Source organism: Chelonia mydas, chromosome 2 (genome assembly GCF_015237465.2).
Source record: "Chelonia mydas isolate rCheMyd1 chromosome 2, rCheMyd1.pri.v2, whole genome shotgun sequence".
NCBI classification, from domain to species: Eukaryota; Metazoa; Chordata; order Testudines; family Cheloniidae; genus Chelonia; species Chelonia mydas.
In genome coordinates, this window is record NC_057850.1 from 78,518,565 (window position 1) to 78,535,491 (window position 16,927).

Genomic DNA, 16,927 nt, shown 5'->3' on the forward strand with positions numbered 1-16,927 from the left:
ATTTTAAGGTTTGGTACTTCATTTTCTCCTCCTTCACAAAACATAATTGCGGCAACAAACCCTTTTATTTGTTATTAATGAAAATATTACAGGGTTAACATCAGTATCATATAGGACTAACTCTTTTCTTCATAGAAGCATTTGACAAAGCCTGCTGGTTCTGACAGGTTTAATTAATAAGTAGGGTAGCAAATGATGTTGGCATCTTACTCTCTTTACCAGTTTTTGATTTTGCTTCTGAAATGCCCCAATTTTTCAGAAAATGACTAGTCCTCCTTTACCTCACTTCTGTTGTTCAAACATGCTTTGTGTTAAAGCCCTCTGCTTGCCTCTAGCCTCTAACAAACTAAAAGTTGTGGCTTATATAAGGTGAAGGAAACAAGTAAGGAGGTTTGGAGATGAGTTCTAGCTACTTGCAGACTTCAAGTTTTCTGATGGAGAGTCTTAGGTGGTTTTAAACATTGTAGGTGATGGCCCCAAGGCTTTCAGAGAGAAAAAGATCACAGTAGTTAAATAGATATGTTGCTAAATATCTTTTTTTGACATTGAGATTTTATTTCTTAATAAAAATAAAATGCCATGGAACCAGTCTTTGTTATATAGTCAGAGTATACAATATTTAAATTTTTAAATAGTAGCTTGAATGAACTTGTGCAGGTCTTAAAAAAATTTATCGTAAAGAAATTAAAAATGTATTGTGCCCAAAACATTTTTATAATTCTGCATTATAGCCTTAGAAATATTTTATCAGGGTATTTTTGTTTGGTTTGGTTTTACTGTGTTTTAGTTCTTTGCAGATGGGAACATCAGGAATAGCTCTGTAAGAAGGATGGCTATATTTAATTATTGGCCTCTGATTCTTGATTAAATTAGTACAAATCCTCACTTGTCTCTCTCCACTGTCCTACTCTTACACTTCGGCAGCATTATTTCTCGCTGACTAAAATCTTATCAAGAATCCATCATTTCCCCTTTCCATCCACTAAGTTTTGATGATTTGGTGCAAAGGTGTACTTACCGTAACACTGTTACGATAACTAGTACATTTGTGTTTCTGTTATGATGGGAGTACTGTTGTAATGAGACTTATCCACTGTTGCTGCTGCTTCTCAGCAGTGTTAATTATACTTTAGGCTCATGTAGGGTGCATATGGAAACACAAAAATAAGTGATCGGGGACTAGAACAGTTTTGCTTTCATTTGTTGTGACAATGGCACATCTACTATGAAACACACACACAGAGGCTAACGTACCTTATCTGTAATGAGGTCATGTCCCATGATGTGTATTAAACATCACTAACTAGTCCCCTGCTTATCCAAAACCTCATTTATCTGAATTAATTTTGTGTCCCCCATTTCATTCAGCTAAACAAGGTTTCACAGTGTTTCCAACTCACGGTTTTATCATGAGTCTCATGATATGTAGTGTTTTGCTTAAAGCCTAGTCCCTGGAGTCATATGAATACATGAGAATCTCAGCTTTCATTTAGAAAAAAACAAAGAGGGGGGACAAATTTCTAGTCCTTGCGGTTACAGAGAAAGGCTGGAAAATCTGATACTTAAAAATGCCAAATCCACAAAGCAAAGAATTCAATGTGAATTATTGTTTTAAAATCTTATGATTTTTAAGCCCATCTCATGATTTTGGGAGCCTGACTCATGATTTTTGAGTGTTTGGTGTTGGCAATACTGTTTTCACTGTAATGTGCCTTTTCATGTGTGTATCTGACTACTATGGATCATCTGTCAGACTGTGGGGCAGTATAGGGTTTTGTAGCAAGGATCTCCGTTCCCCCCTCTTCCCCCCGCCCCCCCCCCCCAGTGTACATGAGAGAGTGGAGAAGCACCCATTTATCCCCAGCCCCTTGTTATGCCTATAGATAGTTTAGTGGAGACTATGTATTGATTCCAGCCTCCAACTTTTGGAGATGCTGGATCACAGTAGTTGTGCAGTGGGTTAAGGGTGTTTGATATAGTTTGTCGGATTCTTCCCCCCACCATTGCTAATGAATGCCGACTGCCTAGTTTAAACGAGAGCTACATCCTATTTTGGCCAAGGCAGCTATGGAGAGCACAGATGCTGCCCACTGTGTCCTCTGCAAAAGGACTTCTGCCAACCGGGGAATGATTTCTCATGGTAGGACAAGAGGAAGTGCTGTGCAGTGCACTTTGCTGCTCTCCTGATCAGAAGCAAAGTACGATCCTACCTGCAGCCAGTTAGCACTTGCCGCTGAGTGCAGCATACTCACTATCTGGCTGGGGAGTTAGTTGCCCACTGGGGAATGTGGTGCATGGGCCAATGAAGTAGCTGTCTGTCCTTCTTACTACTACTTGTGATTGCTGTGGAGAGACCGTGTCCTGCTGCTTGCATGGGGAAGAAGAGGTTTCCAAACAATGTCTTCCCCCTCTTGTGCAGCAGAGGGTGGAATTTAGCTCCTATACACCAATGTGTAGGGCTAATACCTAAACAATGGTTGGCAGGCTAAACAAAAGCATTGTGGTACCATGCAGAATTCTCAAGGTTGGGAGCAGCCTTGGCACTTCCACTCCAGCCATCTAGTGTCTGGCCTGGTGAGGGTGGGAGCATAAGCTAACTGCATGGCTCTATGAGCATCACCTGCTAGATGATTGCATAGCATTAACAGGGGGCTGCAAGGAGCTGCGATGGCAGCAGCATCTGAAAAGGGAGGGGAGTGGGCAATATTTTTCAGTGAGATGGCCGTATGTCCGGGAGATGTCCCCGAATGCCAGTGCAGAGAAGGGAAGGGTCATGGTCCCACCCTGAGTAAGAACCCCATGTCTTTTTACCCCACAAGTGGTTTTGATTCCTCTTATATCCTTCTTTGCTGTTTTCTCACCCCTTCTCCTTATTTAAATTAACAAGAAAAAGAAAAACTCGGTCGACCTTTTTGAAAATATGTGAGCCAACAAATGCAGTCTTGTAAGTTATTTATTAGAGTATTTCTCAGTCAAAGTTTAATGCCATATAGTGGTCAGCAAACTCTCTCTTGCTGTTACAGTCATGTTTTTCATATCACGTTTCAAATTTCCTCAGAGCATTAGAAGTATTATTTGGTTTTGGTGTGATGTTAATCACCTCATAGTAGTTTAATGCCATGCTACATTTTTCTCTGGCTCTACAAGTTTTACCCATAAGAGAGGATGTACATTGGCCTCAAAGACTGTACATTTATTTTTCTCATAACTGTGATGTATTTTTTCCTTTGCTAATATATTTTGATGCCTTATAGTTGTAACCTGCTGTTCTCTTTAATTGCTTATTGTTATTAATTAAGTAGCGGTAACATTGTCGGCTGCTTGAGCCATTTGGCTTTAAAAAAATGCATTTATCATTATTGCCATTGGAACTGCAGTAAATTGCCAGACTTCTGTCCGGAGATGAATGCTTTTGAGCGTTTCTCCAATAAAATTTGAATGTGGATCAAATCAAGATTTTCTTTTGCATCTTCCCTTCCCTCCGACCCCCAGGATTTCTCTGCCCTGTCCCCACTTCTCTTCTTTTCTTCCTTCTCCACCTCTTCTCCTCAAGCTTTTCTTGTCACATCTACTCTTCCTGCCTGTGGCTCCATTTTCCTTCTTCTTCTCTGTTGACTTTCCTTCTATGCCACCCCACCCCTTTACAGTGGCTCCTTGTTTTTCCCACTTACCTCTTCCCTTCCTCCTCCTGTCTACAGTATTCCCCCCCCCCCCCGCCCATTCCCTAACCTTTACCTGCCTTTTCCTCTCTGCAGTCTTTTGTGTTCCTCCTCTTCTATGCTTTTTGTCCCCTCCAGTCCCCTCTCTGTTTATTTCTGTCTTTTTGGAGCTTCCTGGGTATTTCTTAAACTCTGCTTCTTGGTAGGCAGAATATTGGGAAAAGATGACTGCTCTATGGAGGGGCTATAGTTTGGGTCCTAAATAAATATATATTTAAATAACGGCCAGCCTGAAGCCATAAATTCACAAAGATCACAAACGCAGTGTACTACATATACCATAAGAAAAAGTGAATCAGCCCTGATTATTGTATGTCTTTTCAAGAAACTGGGAAACTCTTCAATGCAGGGATCCCTTCAGTTTGTTTGGGGACAATTTTGCTCTCCAGTGTAAATCCATGTAGCCATTAGAGTAACATCAGATTTACAGTGTTGTAAGTGAGAACAGACTCTAGCCCTTTTTGTCAGGGGAGCCGAAAGCTGCCTATGTTACTGTATAATGGGATCAAATACAAAAATATGTGAAACTTAAATCAAGCTGAAATTGAGCTTTCTCATATTTTCCTAAACAAAAAAATAGCAACTAAATTAGACTTAAAAAAATACAAAGGTTACACCTCATTAAGTGGAACTATATCATTTTAATAATATTCTGAACAAGAAAAATTCTTCAAACTGGTTCAGTTGGGCTAGGAGAAAAGAGTTTAGTTTAAAAGCCCCGTTCCAGTGTAAATTAAGCACAGCTCTGAGGGCCTCAAGTGTCCATTCCACATTTTTTTCTCCTATTTTTGTAGGGGACAGGGTGGTGGAGAGGGCAGGAGGTTGAAGTTCTAAAACAGTATTCCAGCTACTGCTGTTCACTTCTTCAAAAGGTCCTTTACATGTGTAACAAGAAGTCAGTAAGCAACAGTTCTCATACTGCATTCAGCTTTGAAAAAAATTGTCAACAGTGCCTGGCTTTTCATATAATTAAATAGCAGGAAGTGTAATACTTTTCATTCTAGGTATCTCTAATGTTCAGAAATGCAAAGAAGTCCTGTTCTAGTCTATTTCTCTCTCTCTCTCTCTCTCTCTGTCTCTAAGAGGAAGCAGGCTGATCTTTGCATCTTGGATAAACGGCTTTTCAGCATTTAGTGATTTTCTCCTTCAGACAACTAGTGGCTTTGTGCCAAAAAAAGAAGGCCCTGACCTTGCTATACACTCAGAACAAAAAATACCTGATGAGAGTTGTGTACGGTACATAGCTCGTGCTGCTAGTCCACTGCTGTGTGGAATTAATATTGACTATTCGACTGTCTCAGTGCTAGAAGATGTTTTCCCTGTAGACCTAACTTTACAACAGGTTGCGTTTAGTTTATGCTGCATGAAATATCCTCTTTCAATTTTACCAATTTGTGTTTTTTTTGTGCAGTACTCGAAGGTAGATATACCTGTACTTCCACCAGTTCCAGAAGTCCCAGACGGGTGGGCATTACTAGTAGGTATTTAACATCAAACAACAGAGAAAGCTACCTCTCCAAGCAGAAAGCATGAACAACAACAACAACAAAAAATTACATCCAACACAGCAAGAAAAAAAAAATCACATTCAAAATGAATGCACAATAATAAAAGCCAAAAGTTTTTGACTTATATTACTCTGTTCTTAATTCTTCTGAATACAAATGTGACATTTTTATTAGTTTTTTTTCCCCATGGTTTGATTAAATTGTTAATAAGTACTTTGCCCAGCCAGTCTCTGAACAGTTCGAATTATAATTTTATTTTACTATAGAAAGGTTGGTACAAGAAACTTCTTTTCAGGGAGAAATATGGCCTCAGCACAGGATTGAGAGCAAGGAATTGCAAAATTCTAATCTTGACTGACCCTGATTGTGTTGTGGCCTTGTACAAATTATCTAGAGCCTGATCCTTCTCCAGCTAAATTTAGTGAGAGATTTTCCATTGTCTTCAATGGGAGAAGGATCAGTCATTTACCGTGCCTCAGTTTAAAAGGCCTGACCTTGCAAATTTCTGAGTTATCTACTCACATGAACAGTTTCAGGTAAACCAGGAGGACTGCTCATTTGAGTTAGTTACTCCAATGTGCAGGCATTTGCCAGATCAGTCTCTTTAAGTCTTTGGTTTATGCTCATAGAGCATTTTGAAGAGGTAGTGTTAAGCTAGAAGTACATTTGAATGATTCGTACTGCTACAACTAACTCAGAAACTACAGCTTTTTCTTAATGGTGCTTTTAATTTCTTCTAATAGCAAGGAGAAAACATTTTGAAAATTATTTGCAGAATATGCCATGTCACAGGAGGCTGCATAGCAATGATGTTGTGTAACCTTGTAATGTGTACATGCTATGTGATGCAACGCAGATTTAAAAAAAAAAAAAAAAACTAAATACCTTTTTCCTGGTGCAGTTACAGGCAAGAAGTAACAAATTGTGTCCCATAACATGATGACTAACTCTGTTGCTGAATTCTTGAACTCTCTCCTAGTAGCCAGATGCCTGGAAAGGGCATTTGCTGCGTGGAAATCTTTCTTACTTGAGATGAAAATATGAGAGTTATTAAGAAGCTAGGACTGTTAGATATGGAATGAATCCTTTTTTATTTTAACCAACCTGATTGGTTAGGCATTTGGGGGTTTAATCAATGTACAGTGCTAAAGGCACTTGTAGTAAGAAGAATTCACTTACATGCAGCCAAAGTGAGTGCAACCAAGCAAAAAGGTGAACAGTTGGTGAAGTGAAATGCATCCCTTGCTTCAGACAGAAATACAGTGGAGTGAGAGATGCAGCAGACTAGCTTTCCCTTAAGCAGAGTTAATTTCAAAATCTGGCCCTGGAGAGATAAACTTTTTGCTTTAATTGAGGAGGTGGACTCTAGTGCTTGTTGCTCCATCAGCACCCTTCTCCTAGTGGCTGTTCCTCAAAGGTGCATTAGCAATACTCTACAAAAAGCTGCGTGTTCCTTAGCCATAGAATAGGCCATATTGCACAATGCCTCTGGGAGCACTATTGGAGCTGAAGCCTGAGTGCCCCAGCACCACCATTTTACAGGGTCCAATGCACATGTTCTCTCCTCTCCAGTACTGGTACAGCTCCAAGGGCCAACATACATAGGAGGGGGAAGAGTCATAGCCTGGCCTTGCCCTGCCTTTCTTCGCCCCATTTGGGAGGGCTAAGATTGCCTGTGTGACTCGTGGATGACAGGACTAGGATTTTGCATGACTGCTAAGCATGGGCATAAAGTGGGGAAGGCTCCTTACATCTTTGCCCCAACTCCCTCCCATGTACCCACTCACAGGTAGGCACAATCTTGCCCTAAATATCCTCTTTTTTTATTTGGAAAGGGAGGGGGAAATGTCACCCAAGATGGAACCATGCATGCCAGGTTTCCACACTGAGCAAACTTTTTATGACCAAAGTCACAGACTCATTTAGAATTGGACTGAGAATAAATGCCAACCCTGACACAGCCCTAACTTCAGTGATGTTAGTGCATGGCACTATTATATTATGATGAAGAAAGGGGTGAGAAGGTCATAAAGTCCTTTCTCCCCCCACCCCCCCAAACAGTGTGAGAAAAGTGATCAGCTTTCCTGAATATGACAGGACATTCCTGATTGTAATTCTGTCGCCCACTCAGACCCTATGCTCCTAGCGTAGCAGAACAGGATGGGACTTCATTTAGACTTTTTATTAGATTTTTTTCAGTGGCAGTTCTTTCAGTGCTGTAAACATTTCCTTTCAGCAAATTCCAGCTGTATCCTTTGGCTTTAGTACATCTATTTCTTTATCGCTTTACTCCTGTGCTTTTCAGAATTAACACCTTGGTGGATTGTGGTTTTTGTCTTGGGGCGGGTGGCATGATAATGCTTGAGAAATTAAAAATGACAGAAGCTCTATTTCAATCAGGGAGAAATGATAAGCATGATGCTAGAATTCATCAGGCAATGTTCAGTTCAGCATCAAGTCTTTATAGAGTAATTGTGTCTTCTTTAACCAGGTGGAGAAAAGGCCTACCTGGTATTTGAACACTAGAAGTTCTTTTTTATAGCAGGGGCTTAAGAATTACAGTTACTAGCTGGGTTTGAAATAGCAGTGAAATTATTTGTAACAAAACTCAGACACTTTTGTATTTGTGTAGCAGTTGTGAACTCTGCACATTGTCATTAAAAAAGAAGCACCAGTGACACAAATATGTAAACTAAGAAACAATTGGGTCGACATATGCATTGCAAATTACAATGCAGTACTGCTTATTTTTTCTACTCTGTTTTTTAGTACAAGCTGTTGTAGCCAAGGGGTTAGCTTTGTCATCTGTGCCATTTCTTCGTTACTCCTTAGACCTCTGGCTTATAAATGTGTGCTGTGAAATTAACTCAGGGAAGAGGGGAAGCAAGGTGAAGGGGAAGAAATTGGTTTAGGGCATAGTTTGCTTAGTTAAAAAAGAAAACACACTGTAGCTGTACACACTTTTGAGCTGGAAAATTACAGGAACTTCAGGCCATTTGGTTCCTGTGTTTTATGCAGAGGGCAGAGTTTACTCCTATTTTGATCAGGAGCTTTACCAGGAGGAGTTTATATCTTTGGACCTTAGCTGATGGATTCAGTCAAAGTAAGAGGCAGAAGGACCCTTCTGGACAGCCTGGAAGGTGAATGAGAGAGAGTCCTACTTATAAACTGATACAAATTGGTTTTCAGTGGTGGCTATAGTGTTGATCGGACAATATAAGGGGGCCCCCAGTGGTTACCAACTTAACAACTGCATGTGAGTCAACCACTGAACAATTTGCTTGTAGCCACACTAGATTTTGGGGGTTTTTTGACAAGAAAAAAGCATAAACTTGGGACACACAGTGGCTGCTTCCCTTGTTTAAAGTTTATATTGAAATGTCACTGTCTTCAGTGAAATAAGTTCTGTGTGGAGTTCAGAACTTTGATGGGGTCTGAACAGCCAGAATGTTACAACTTTATCTGTTTTCTCTGGAATAAAAGTAACAAATTAGCAGATGTAGGTGTTGAATGGTAAGAGAGAGGATTTTTAGCAGATAGCCTACAGCTTTGAATGTGAGTGTATGTTCAGCTTCAAGATGGATTTTGTTGTTTGTTTTTATAGCTGGTTATCAAGTTAGCTGCTTAAGGTAATGGGCTGCACCTCAATTCCAATCTGCCTACATCCATTGAAACATTTAATATTTGTGTAAATATTAAATATTTATATGAATATTACACACTTTTATTTGGAATTTATTCATGTTTACATTTATGTATCGTCTGAGTAAAGATTATAAATGGAAATAATTTACTTAGCCGGAGATTCTGCATGCGTCAAATTAAATTATCTTCCAACATTGGGTAAGCCATCCTCATTGATGTTGTTAGGCTTTAACCATGTCTTACCTCACACCTTAACCATGTAGGTGCACTTTTAAATCTCAGTTTTGTGATATACAGTGGGCACTTTGTTCTTAACTCCCTTATGGAGTTATTGGATCTATAACGTGAAGGACATACTGACTTGTTTTGCAATGTGCAACACCAGGGACTGCAAAGTACGGTTTTCCGTTTGATTTGGAAAAGTGTAGGTGTTATATTATAGGTTAATTTCTTTCTCATTGTTCAGCTAACTCGTTTGCACTGGAATGTATTTCCTATTCCTCCTCCTGATAGTTGGTGCTTTAATACCTGTGTTGCAAGCAATATTCTAAATTTAATCCATATAAGCGGTTGCCTAGAATTCCATAGCATTGCTTATTTCTTACCTATAACTCTTCATAAAAAATAGGGCTGTGCCAAGCTATTATACCCTTAATAGAATATTCTAATGGTTATTAAATCAATTGACTCTGAATCTCACTTTAATAAATGAGTCAGACAGTATTTTCCAATTACTGTCAGCCGCCACCTTTCTAAAGAGCAGAAGATTATTTTGATTGAATTTTTTAAAGCTGTTGAGCACTCCCTCACCCCCCCCCCCACACACACACACACTCTTACTCGAAGTATAGCAGCTCTCTCGTGTGGGGAAGAAGACCTCTTGGACTGTATTCTGGCACTCCATTGCATTTCAGATTTATCCCAAATGTAAACTGAAAATGTGGCATTTCACCGGCCCTTTATTTTATTAATGATATAATACTGTATGCACTGTTGTAGTGCCTTAGCAAATCGCCTGCTAAATAAGAGCCAGATTGTGGCTGGCCATGCACAATTATGTAAGAAGGCTCAAGAAATCTTTCCAACTCCCTTTTTCCCTACCTTATACCTCCACAAGGAGCGTCCACAACCCCAGCCTGTTCTTGTATACCAGAGGGAGGTACAGCACTAGTGACACTACTGAATTCTCCACAGGAAGTAGGGCAGGACAGAGCAATGACCCAGTCCTCCTCTGCACTACCTGTCACACCAAAACCAGTAGAAGTGGAGGGGGGCAGTGTTTGCACGTGCACACACACGCACTGCACCTTTGAAAGGCAGCGATCACCTTGATGTGTGCTCCCTTGGTGTTTCCAGAGGTCTTCTGTGTGTCTCAGCAGTCACTGTGCTAGAATGCCTCTAGGATCTAGCATTAATGCAGAGCCCCTCCTCTGTCATGGTAGTCTTATTAAAAGCCATAATTAGTCACTAATTAAGTAACCTCATAACACCCTGGAGAGTTAGGTAAAAACTACTATACCTGTTTTATTGATGGATAATCTAAAGCAGAGAGAATAATTGATTTGCCCAAGGCCACACAATAAGTCAGTAGCAGAGCTGGGAAACCCCAGAACTCTTGACTCCTAATCCAGTGCTATGTGCTAACTATGTTCCTTCCTCTTAAGTTTAAGTAATGCCCATCTCACATTCTTGAATTTAATAAGTGGAAATTTGCCATTTATTCCAGGCGTGGAGCACAGGGTGAGTTTTATGTCAAAATTGGAGTGAAAAAATTGTCACATGTAAAGAAAATCCCAAAGCTGCAGACGTAGGAAGAAAACAAAGTTGTTCATGTTTTAAATGTGATCTTCATAAGTGTAAGGGCTAGGCACATTTATTTTTGAACAGAAAGCTTAGATTCTGCAGACATTGATGGTTCTTGCCTGGGGAAGTTACCCATTTGCCAGAGGTGAATGGGTGAAGTGAACTTTTTAATCCCTTTTTATAAGCCTTTAGGAAAATGAAATTAGCAATATAAAGCTGGCTAAGTAATTTTAATGTTTGTGACCAACAGATCTCAGGGATACTGGAAATATAACAGTCTTATTTTAACAGGGACCAGCTGTTCTTGAACAAGTAAAAACACTGTATTAGCCAAAATTAGATATTCTTCAAATCAGAATTCATATCTTTCTACCTATTTTGCCATGTTTAATTAAGATAATTATTGTGGACCATGCAAGGAAAATTCCATAACCCCATTCCTGTTTGAATTTCTCTGTATCCCAGTATCTCAATTCAGGAATCCATATCCCCTTGGAATGTTTTGAGAAATTTCCCTTCAGGATGCTTGTGATTTAGAATGACTAGCACCATTAATTTGCCAATGCTAACTCTGTGTTTCAAGGCTTGGCATTGATTATTTTCACCTTGATGGGTGAAAGAGCCAGGGATGAGCTCCCGCTGTCCCACTTGCTGTGAGTCTGTACATCAGCATGGACAGGTTGACAAAGAAACTTCCCCCATCGGATTGTTAGTGCATAATTGTCCATTATTGGGATTTTCTCTGAAATACCTGGTACTGGCCAGTGTCGGAGAAAGGATACTGGCTAGGTGAATGGTTGGTCAGATCTAATATGACAATACCTGTTTCCTAGTGTGGGAGGGATGGAGAATGCCAGTTCAGGATCTTCAGAAAGGGAAGCACCAGCTTTGTGTGAGGCTGCTGAGTATACGTTCTTCTTCAGCACCATCCACCGCTGGAGCCTGCCTGTTTGTGAGAGAGTACCTTGTAAAACGTGCATCACACCTGACCATACCTCTTAATTGTCCGGTATTGGGCAGGGTGCCCTGTACTTTGGCTACTGTTTCTGGCCCTGTCCTGCTGTGTTTACACAGCTGTCCTCCATCATGGTAGCCTTTGGGCTGGGACAGAGAGATCCTCTCCGGTCCTCTTGGTGGCTGAGTTCTGTGCATGCTGCTGCCTTTAAACAATTTTCCTCCTCCTCCAAACAGATGTTTTCTGGCTTCTTGCCCACCCTCGTGGTGATTAGATGCGGCAGGGCTTATCTTTGAACAGTGGTTACAGACTCTAAAGAGGGTTAGCAGTGTTGGCAGAAGGATGAAAAACCTAGGCAGCTTCTTGAGTATCCACTAAAACTGAGCATCCCCACTGAGGATGGAAGATGTTTTGGGGTCAATATTTATTAATTTATATACACTGATTTATAAAAGATGTCACGCAGCTCAGATAGCCCTCTCCTTCCCCCCTTCCCAACTATGTACTAGGCTTCTGGATCAATTTTTGATAGAATACCAGGCACAGATCACGGTGTAGTTAGATACATGAAAATTGTGCACAAGCAAGTTATGATCTTCTGACCCTAGCATATATAGTCTCCCCAGGTAGATGAGCAATTTCAATACACTATGATCACTGTTTCAATGGGTGATGTTAGATAGGATAATTTAGCAGTGTTTTAATACAGGACTTTGTAAAGAACAAAAACAAATTGCTATGGGAAAAGCTAAAACTCTGCTTGTTGTTGTGTGCCTGGCTATCCCTGTGAATCCCTATCATGCTGCATGATGACTGACAGGAAGGAAGAAGGGGAAAGAGAAGCATATAAGCAATAATTTTAAAGAGCCAGAATAGGACCAAAAGTTTCTATATTCACAGCTAAGTTTAAAACATGATTTTATCATGTTGGAAAAACAAAGTTATGTGCATGCCTATGTTATTAATGCTGATTACTTAACTGAGAGAACCCCTAACATAAAGTGTAATCCTTATGGCTTTGTAGGTTTTGCTCTACACCTTCTCAATATGAATCTTCTCAATATGAAGAATTCATAAACCGTTTAGATAATTATATTCAAGAAGAATTTGCTACAGCCCCAAATACACAATGGACTTTTCCTCTTAGGAAATTTTAAAATTTAGAATGTCCTGAGTAGCTTAGTTATGCTTTATTCCCTGCCCCACCCCACCCCCCGCCAAATTCTTACCCTTGCCCTTGCTTACACCAAGGCTGAATTTAGCCTTCAGAGAAATTCAGCCTAACAAAAACACCAGGCATACAACTGAAATTATTTCAGTTCTGGTTAGTTATTAAAGGTTAGGTTGAGAGACTGACTGTGTGACACCACTCAGTTTACAGGTTCCATGACATGTTTTCTTTAAATTAATTCGAAGAATTTTCTAATAGAATTAAACAAACAAAAAAGCTTGTGTGTGTTATGTGTGTTCTATTCACTATCGACAGCAGTTACCAACCTGGCATGTTGGTCATTAGGGTTACTAATCACTCTAGTCAGTGTTGTATTAAGCAGCAGGTAGACAGTTTGACATTTATATATTTGGGATAGAGAGAGGGCTTTCCTAAATCATTTTTTCACCTAAGAAATGTTGTAGAGATTAGTTGGTTGCCAAGCTGTGTGATGTTGTTTGATTTTTAGTAATCAAATATTGTATTTACCTGCTAGATCAATGTTATTTGTGTAACACACTAGTGACATACAGAAGGACCTTTTCTAAGCTGTGCTGTGGGAATTGACCCCTCTGCAGAAGGGCTGGAAGCCGCATCTTACTTAGCAGCTCTTTCTAAGTAGGACAGCCATTCACTGCCTAAAGCTAGGAGCGATGCCTGTGGATGAAAGCATGGGGAACCTGTAGGTAGCAGTGGGAAGGGTTTTAAGGCCACGTGATACTACCAGGAAAGCCTATGTCAAGGAAGAGTGAGGGGCTTCTGAGCCTCTAGGAAAAATAATGAGTAAAGGAAAAAAAATCTATGATTATCCAAAAGGGTGTTGAGAGCCTATAAAAATTGATATGAGTTTGGTGGCTGTCTGCAAGAGAAACCAGGAGCTGGAGTGAGAAGGGAAAACTGGAGTGGGGAGTTATATAGGAGGTTATAAAACACTGGTTTGTGGTTGAAGCCTATGCATTGTCATGCTGGCTGCGGGGAATACCACTGAGAGGCAGAGTGGAAGAAGGATCATTTAAGCATACAATTCTCATCTTTGCTGATAGACGCCAAACATGTAATTCCTTGTGCACTCCTTTGGAAATATACGCATTTGTGACTGGGTGGGTTTGTTAGGGATGTATGTTCCCTGTCCCAGAGCTAGTTTCTTAGTGAAATCTGATACATCTGCATTTCTATCCAATGACAATTATATGTACCAAATCTTTGGCTTTGTATGTTTTTTATGCTCTTAAACCTTGCAGATGAAGAACATTTCAGAAGCCATAGATTTTAGGGGCAGCAGGTTTATCAGGACTAGATAAACAAAAAACTGTTCCATCCATAGATCATATTGGACTTGGCACTTTGTAATATCCATGATGAATTTCACCTTCCTTTTGATTTCTCCACCAGACGAAGGATTGAACCATGAATGTAAACTCTGCAATCAAACATTTGACTCTCCTGCCAAACTTCAGTGCCACCTGATAGAACACAGCTTTGAAGGAATGGGGGGCACCTTCAAATGTCCAGTCTGCTTTACAGGTAGGCGGATGGGATCAGTACATTCCCTGTAATGCCTTTAGCCTATGCATACAGAGCTTTCATTTATATGGCCCTCAGGATTTATGTCATGTTATGACTTTAGGTCAGTTTTGAGATGCAATATTAGACTTGTGCTCATTAGTAATATTGATTAGAAACTGTTTAAAAAATCAGGCTTGATGGAAGGTCAGGCATGCATCTACGTGAATTGCATTTCAAAGTTATTTATCAGAACTTTGTATTTTTAGAATTGCAAAACTGATTGTTACATTCATACACCTCGGTGTCGTCACTGTCATGTTCTAAACTTGCCAAGGGGGAAAATTACCATCAATACATGCTGTCCAGTTATAGAAAATGTGGTAAATGAGAGCAGAACTTGGGTAAGGAGTGCTGGCTTTGGCCCAGAAAGCATGCTGCAGTGTTCTCCTTTGGACCAACAGTAATGCTCCCGTTTAATTTAGTTGTTGGCACTAGAAAAGGAGAACCTTCATAATTTGCTTTTGGGGAAATTTTGCACTCCTTACACAGGGCCCAGTTCTGCTGTCAGTGACACAGGTCTAAATCTGGTTTTAGTTCCTCTCAGGTCAATAGATATGCATTGGTATAAACCCAGCTGAGAGAATGGCTTGGCCTAGAAGGACTGAGGAGTACAAGATTTGACCTATAATGAGGGACATAAAAATGGTGGATAAAACTTACCCCCAGTTGTTCTTGAAAATGAGAACACATTCAAAGGATGCACACAGACTTTTTTTTTAAAGGGCAGTAGGCCTTTTTTTTTAGCAGACTGTTTTATAAAATTACACCCTAAAACACAAGTGTTAATAGGTATCATAAATGCATAATTTGCTTATAAAATGAAAATCTGAGACTGTTGCAGAACTATAGGAAAACATGATAAAACACACTTAGGGTATTCTTCTATCAATAGCATGCTAATCTTGGAAGCCATTCAAGGTTTCTGTTTTCCATTAATGTGCGTTAAGCCTGTGCATTGATAGGCAAATAGACCCCTTAATACCTTCATTTTATTCCTCTTTGTTTGGCAGCTCCCCTCCCAATAAAACTTAAGTACACCCTGCAAAAGAAAATTAAAGTTGAATTTTTCATCTTGCAGATAGAGTGGCTGGCACTGATTATTACCTCACTTTATTCAGGTTACATATTCCTGTTGAATTATAAAATTTAAAAATATATAGTTCATTTTCACTGCACAGCTTGCCATAGTCCTGTCTGAGTCTGTGTATAGTTCTGCCTTCAACAGTTTGCCTGTTAGGCATCTGCGTTCAATAATTCTTTCAGTGAGGCAGTTCTTTGTCTTTTGGTTTTATTATTGATTGTACGGGAGTTTTTTCCTTGGCTTTGTGTACACATATGTAAGGAGTTGATTTTCTTTTACTCTAATATTGTGTGTCTAAGGATTCCAAGAGTTTAACGACAACAAGTTTGGGGGGTGTTTTATGCAGTATACAAACTAGCATCTGTAAAGGGTCTCCACTGGTGATTCTCCACGTGAGCAAGATCCCTGATAAAAAATAATCTTTTAATGTTTGAGCCAGTAGCCTTGGAAAATGTGTTAAGGAGTATGGAGATAAGTCAATTCCAATCTGTGTGAAACCTTTTTTCCTTTTTGCTGATGGGGTAAATAGACACAGAGCATTAATCGTAAACAATGGTGGTTTTTTAGCAATGTGCTATTAAATTATTTCAGTATGTCTTGCTAGAATATTAACAAGAACTAAAAATCACCAATATACGTTTTATATGGAAAATGGAATCTGAGCAGTTTTTTTTAAGGTAATGAGAAATGTGATTAAAATGTATGACTCACAAGAACAATATTCTAATATTTTTTGTTGCCTTGCAATTAGAATAATTTTAATGATTAGGAGTGGAGTCAAAGTCAAATGCCAACATCTTTAATAAATTCTTTTTCTGCCTATACAGATTAATATTGTAGATGCAAACTTTTTTAGGTCACAGTGCACCAGGCATCCATCAGAAGTCAGTGCTGCCAACCCAAACACTGCCTCTGGCATATACAATTTAATTATTAATAGTATGTCTCCTAGGTAAACTGTTACACAGTCTTAGGGCCTTGTTTTGTAGTCATTAAAATTGAACATGTTTATATTATTGAAACCCTTGCATTCAGTGTGTAGGCAGAGTTGATCTTAAAGTATCCAAAGAGAATTTACCTGCAGTTCTGTTTCACATTCATAGACATTGCCACACTGTAGCTGTGGGATATAATTTTTAGCATTAACACATTTAAATACAGAACTGTTTGTTAGCTTTAACAGTAGGCAAATACAGTAAGCGGGGCTTTGGAACCTACGCTTTCCAGACCTGTTGGTTGCTAGGAAATAAGTTTCATGTGTGTTCATTTTCAAGATAGTATGCTTGGTGACCTTCAGTTCATTTTAAAATAATTTGTAAGAGAAAATGGCATTTCTAAATCTTTATATTTGAACTATATTGATTGTTCTGGGGGGGGGGGGGTCTCTTTGCCAGACATTTAGTACAATGCCTTTTAAAAAAAATTGGGACCTCACTGTGT

The 16,927-nt window shown here is 39.5% G+C and overlaps 1 protein-coding gene across 13 annotated transcripts in view; it reads left to right on the top strand.

The window, feature by feature from the left end:
- Positions 1-16,927, top strand: part of ZNF521 (zinc finger protein 521) — a 268,270-nt gene that overhangs the window by 224,694 nt on the left and 26,649 nt on the right. For 8 of the 13 annotated variants that reach the window (XM_043539709.1, XM_043539714.1, XM_027819389.3 and 5 more), the window contains 2 exons: positions 5,131-5,196; positions 14,233-14,364. The exons of 1 other annotated variant lie outside the window; for it this stretch is intronic. In XM_043539709.1, the coding sequence (XP_043395644.1) occupies positions 5,131-5,196; positions 14,233-14,364 (198 nt within the window). The remainder of the gene's footprint in view (positions 1-5,130; positions 5,197-14,232; positions 14,365-16,927) is intronic. 4 more of the 13 variants (XM_043539713.1, XM_043539712.1, XM_037892727.2 and 1 more) reach the window with 1 other exon arrangement.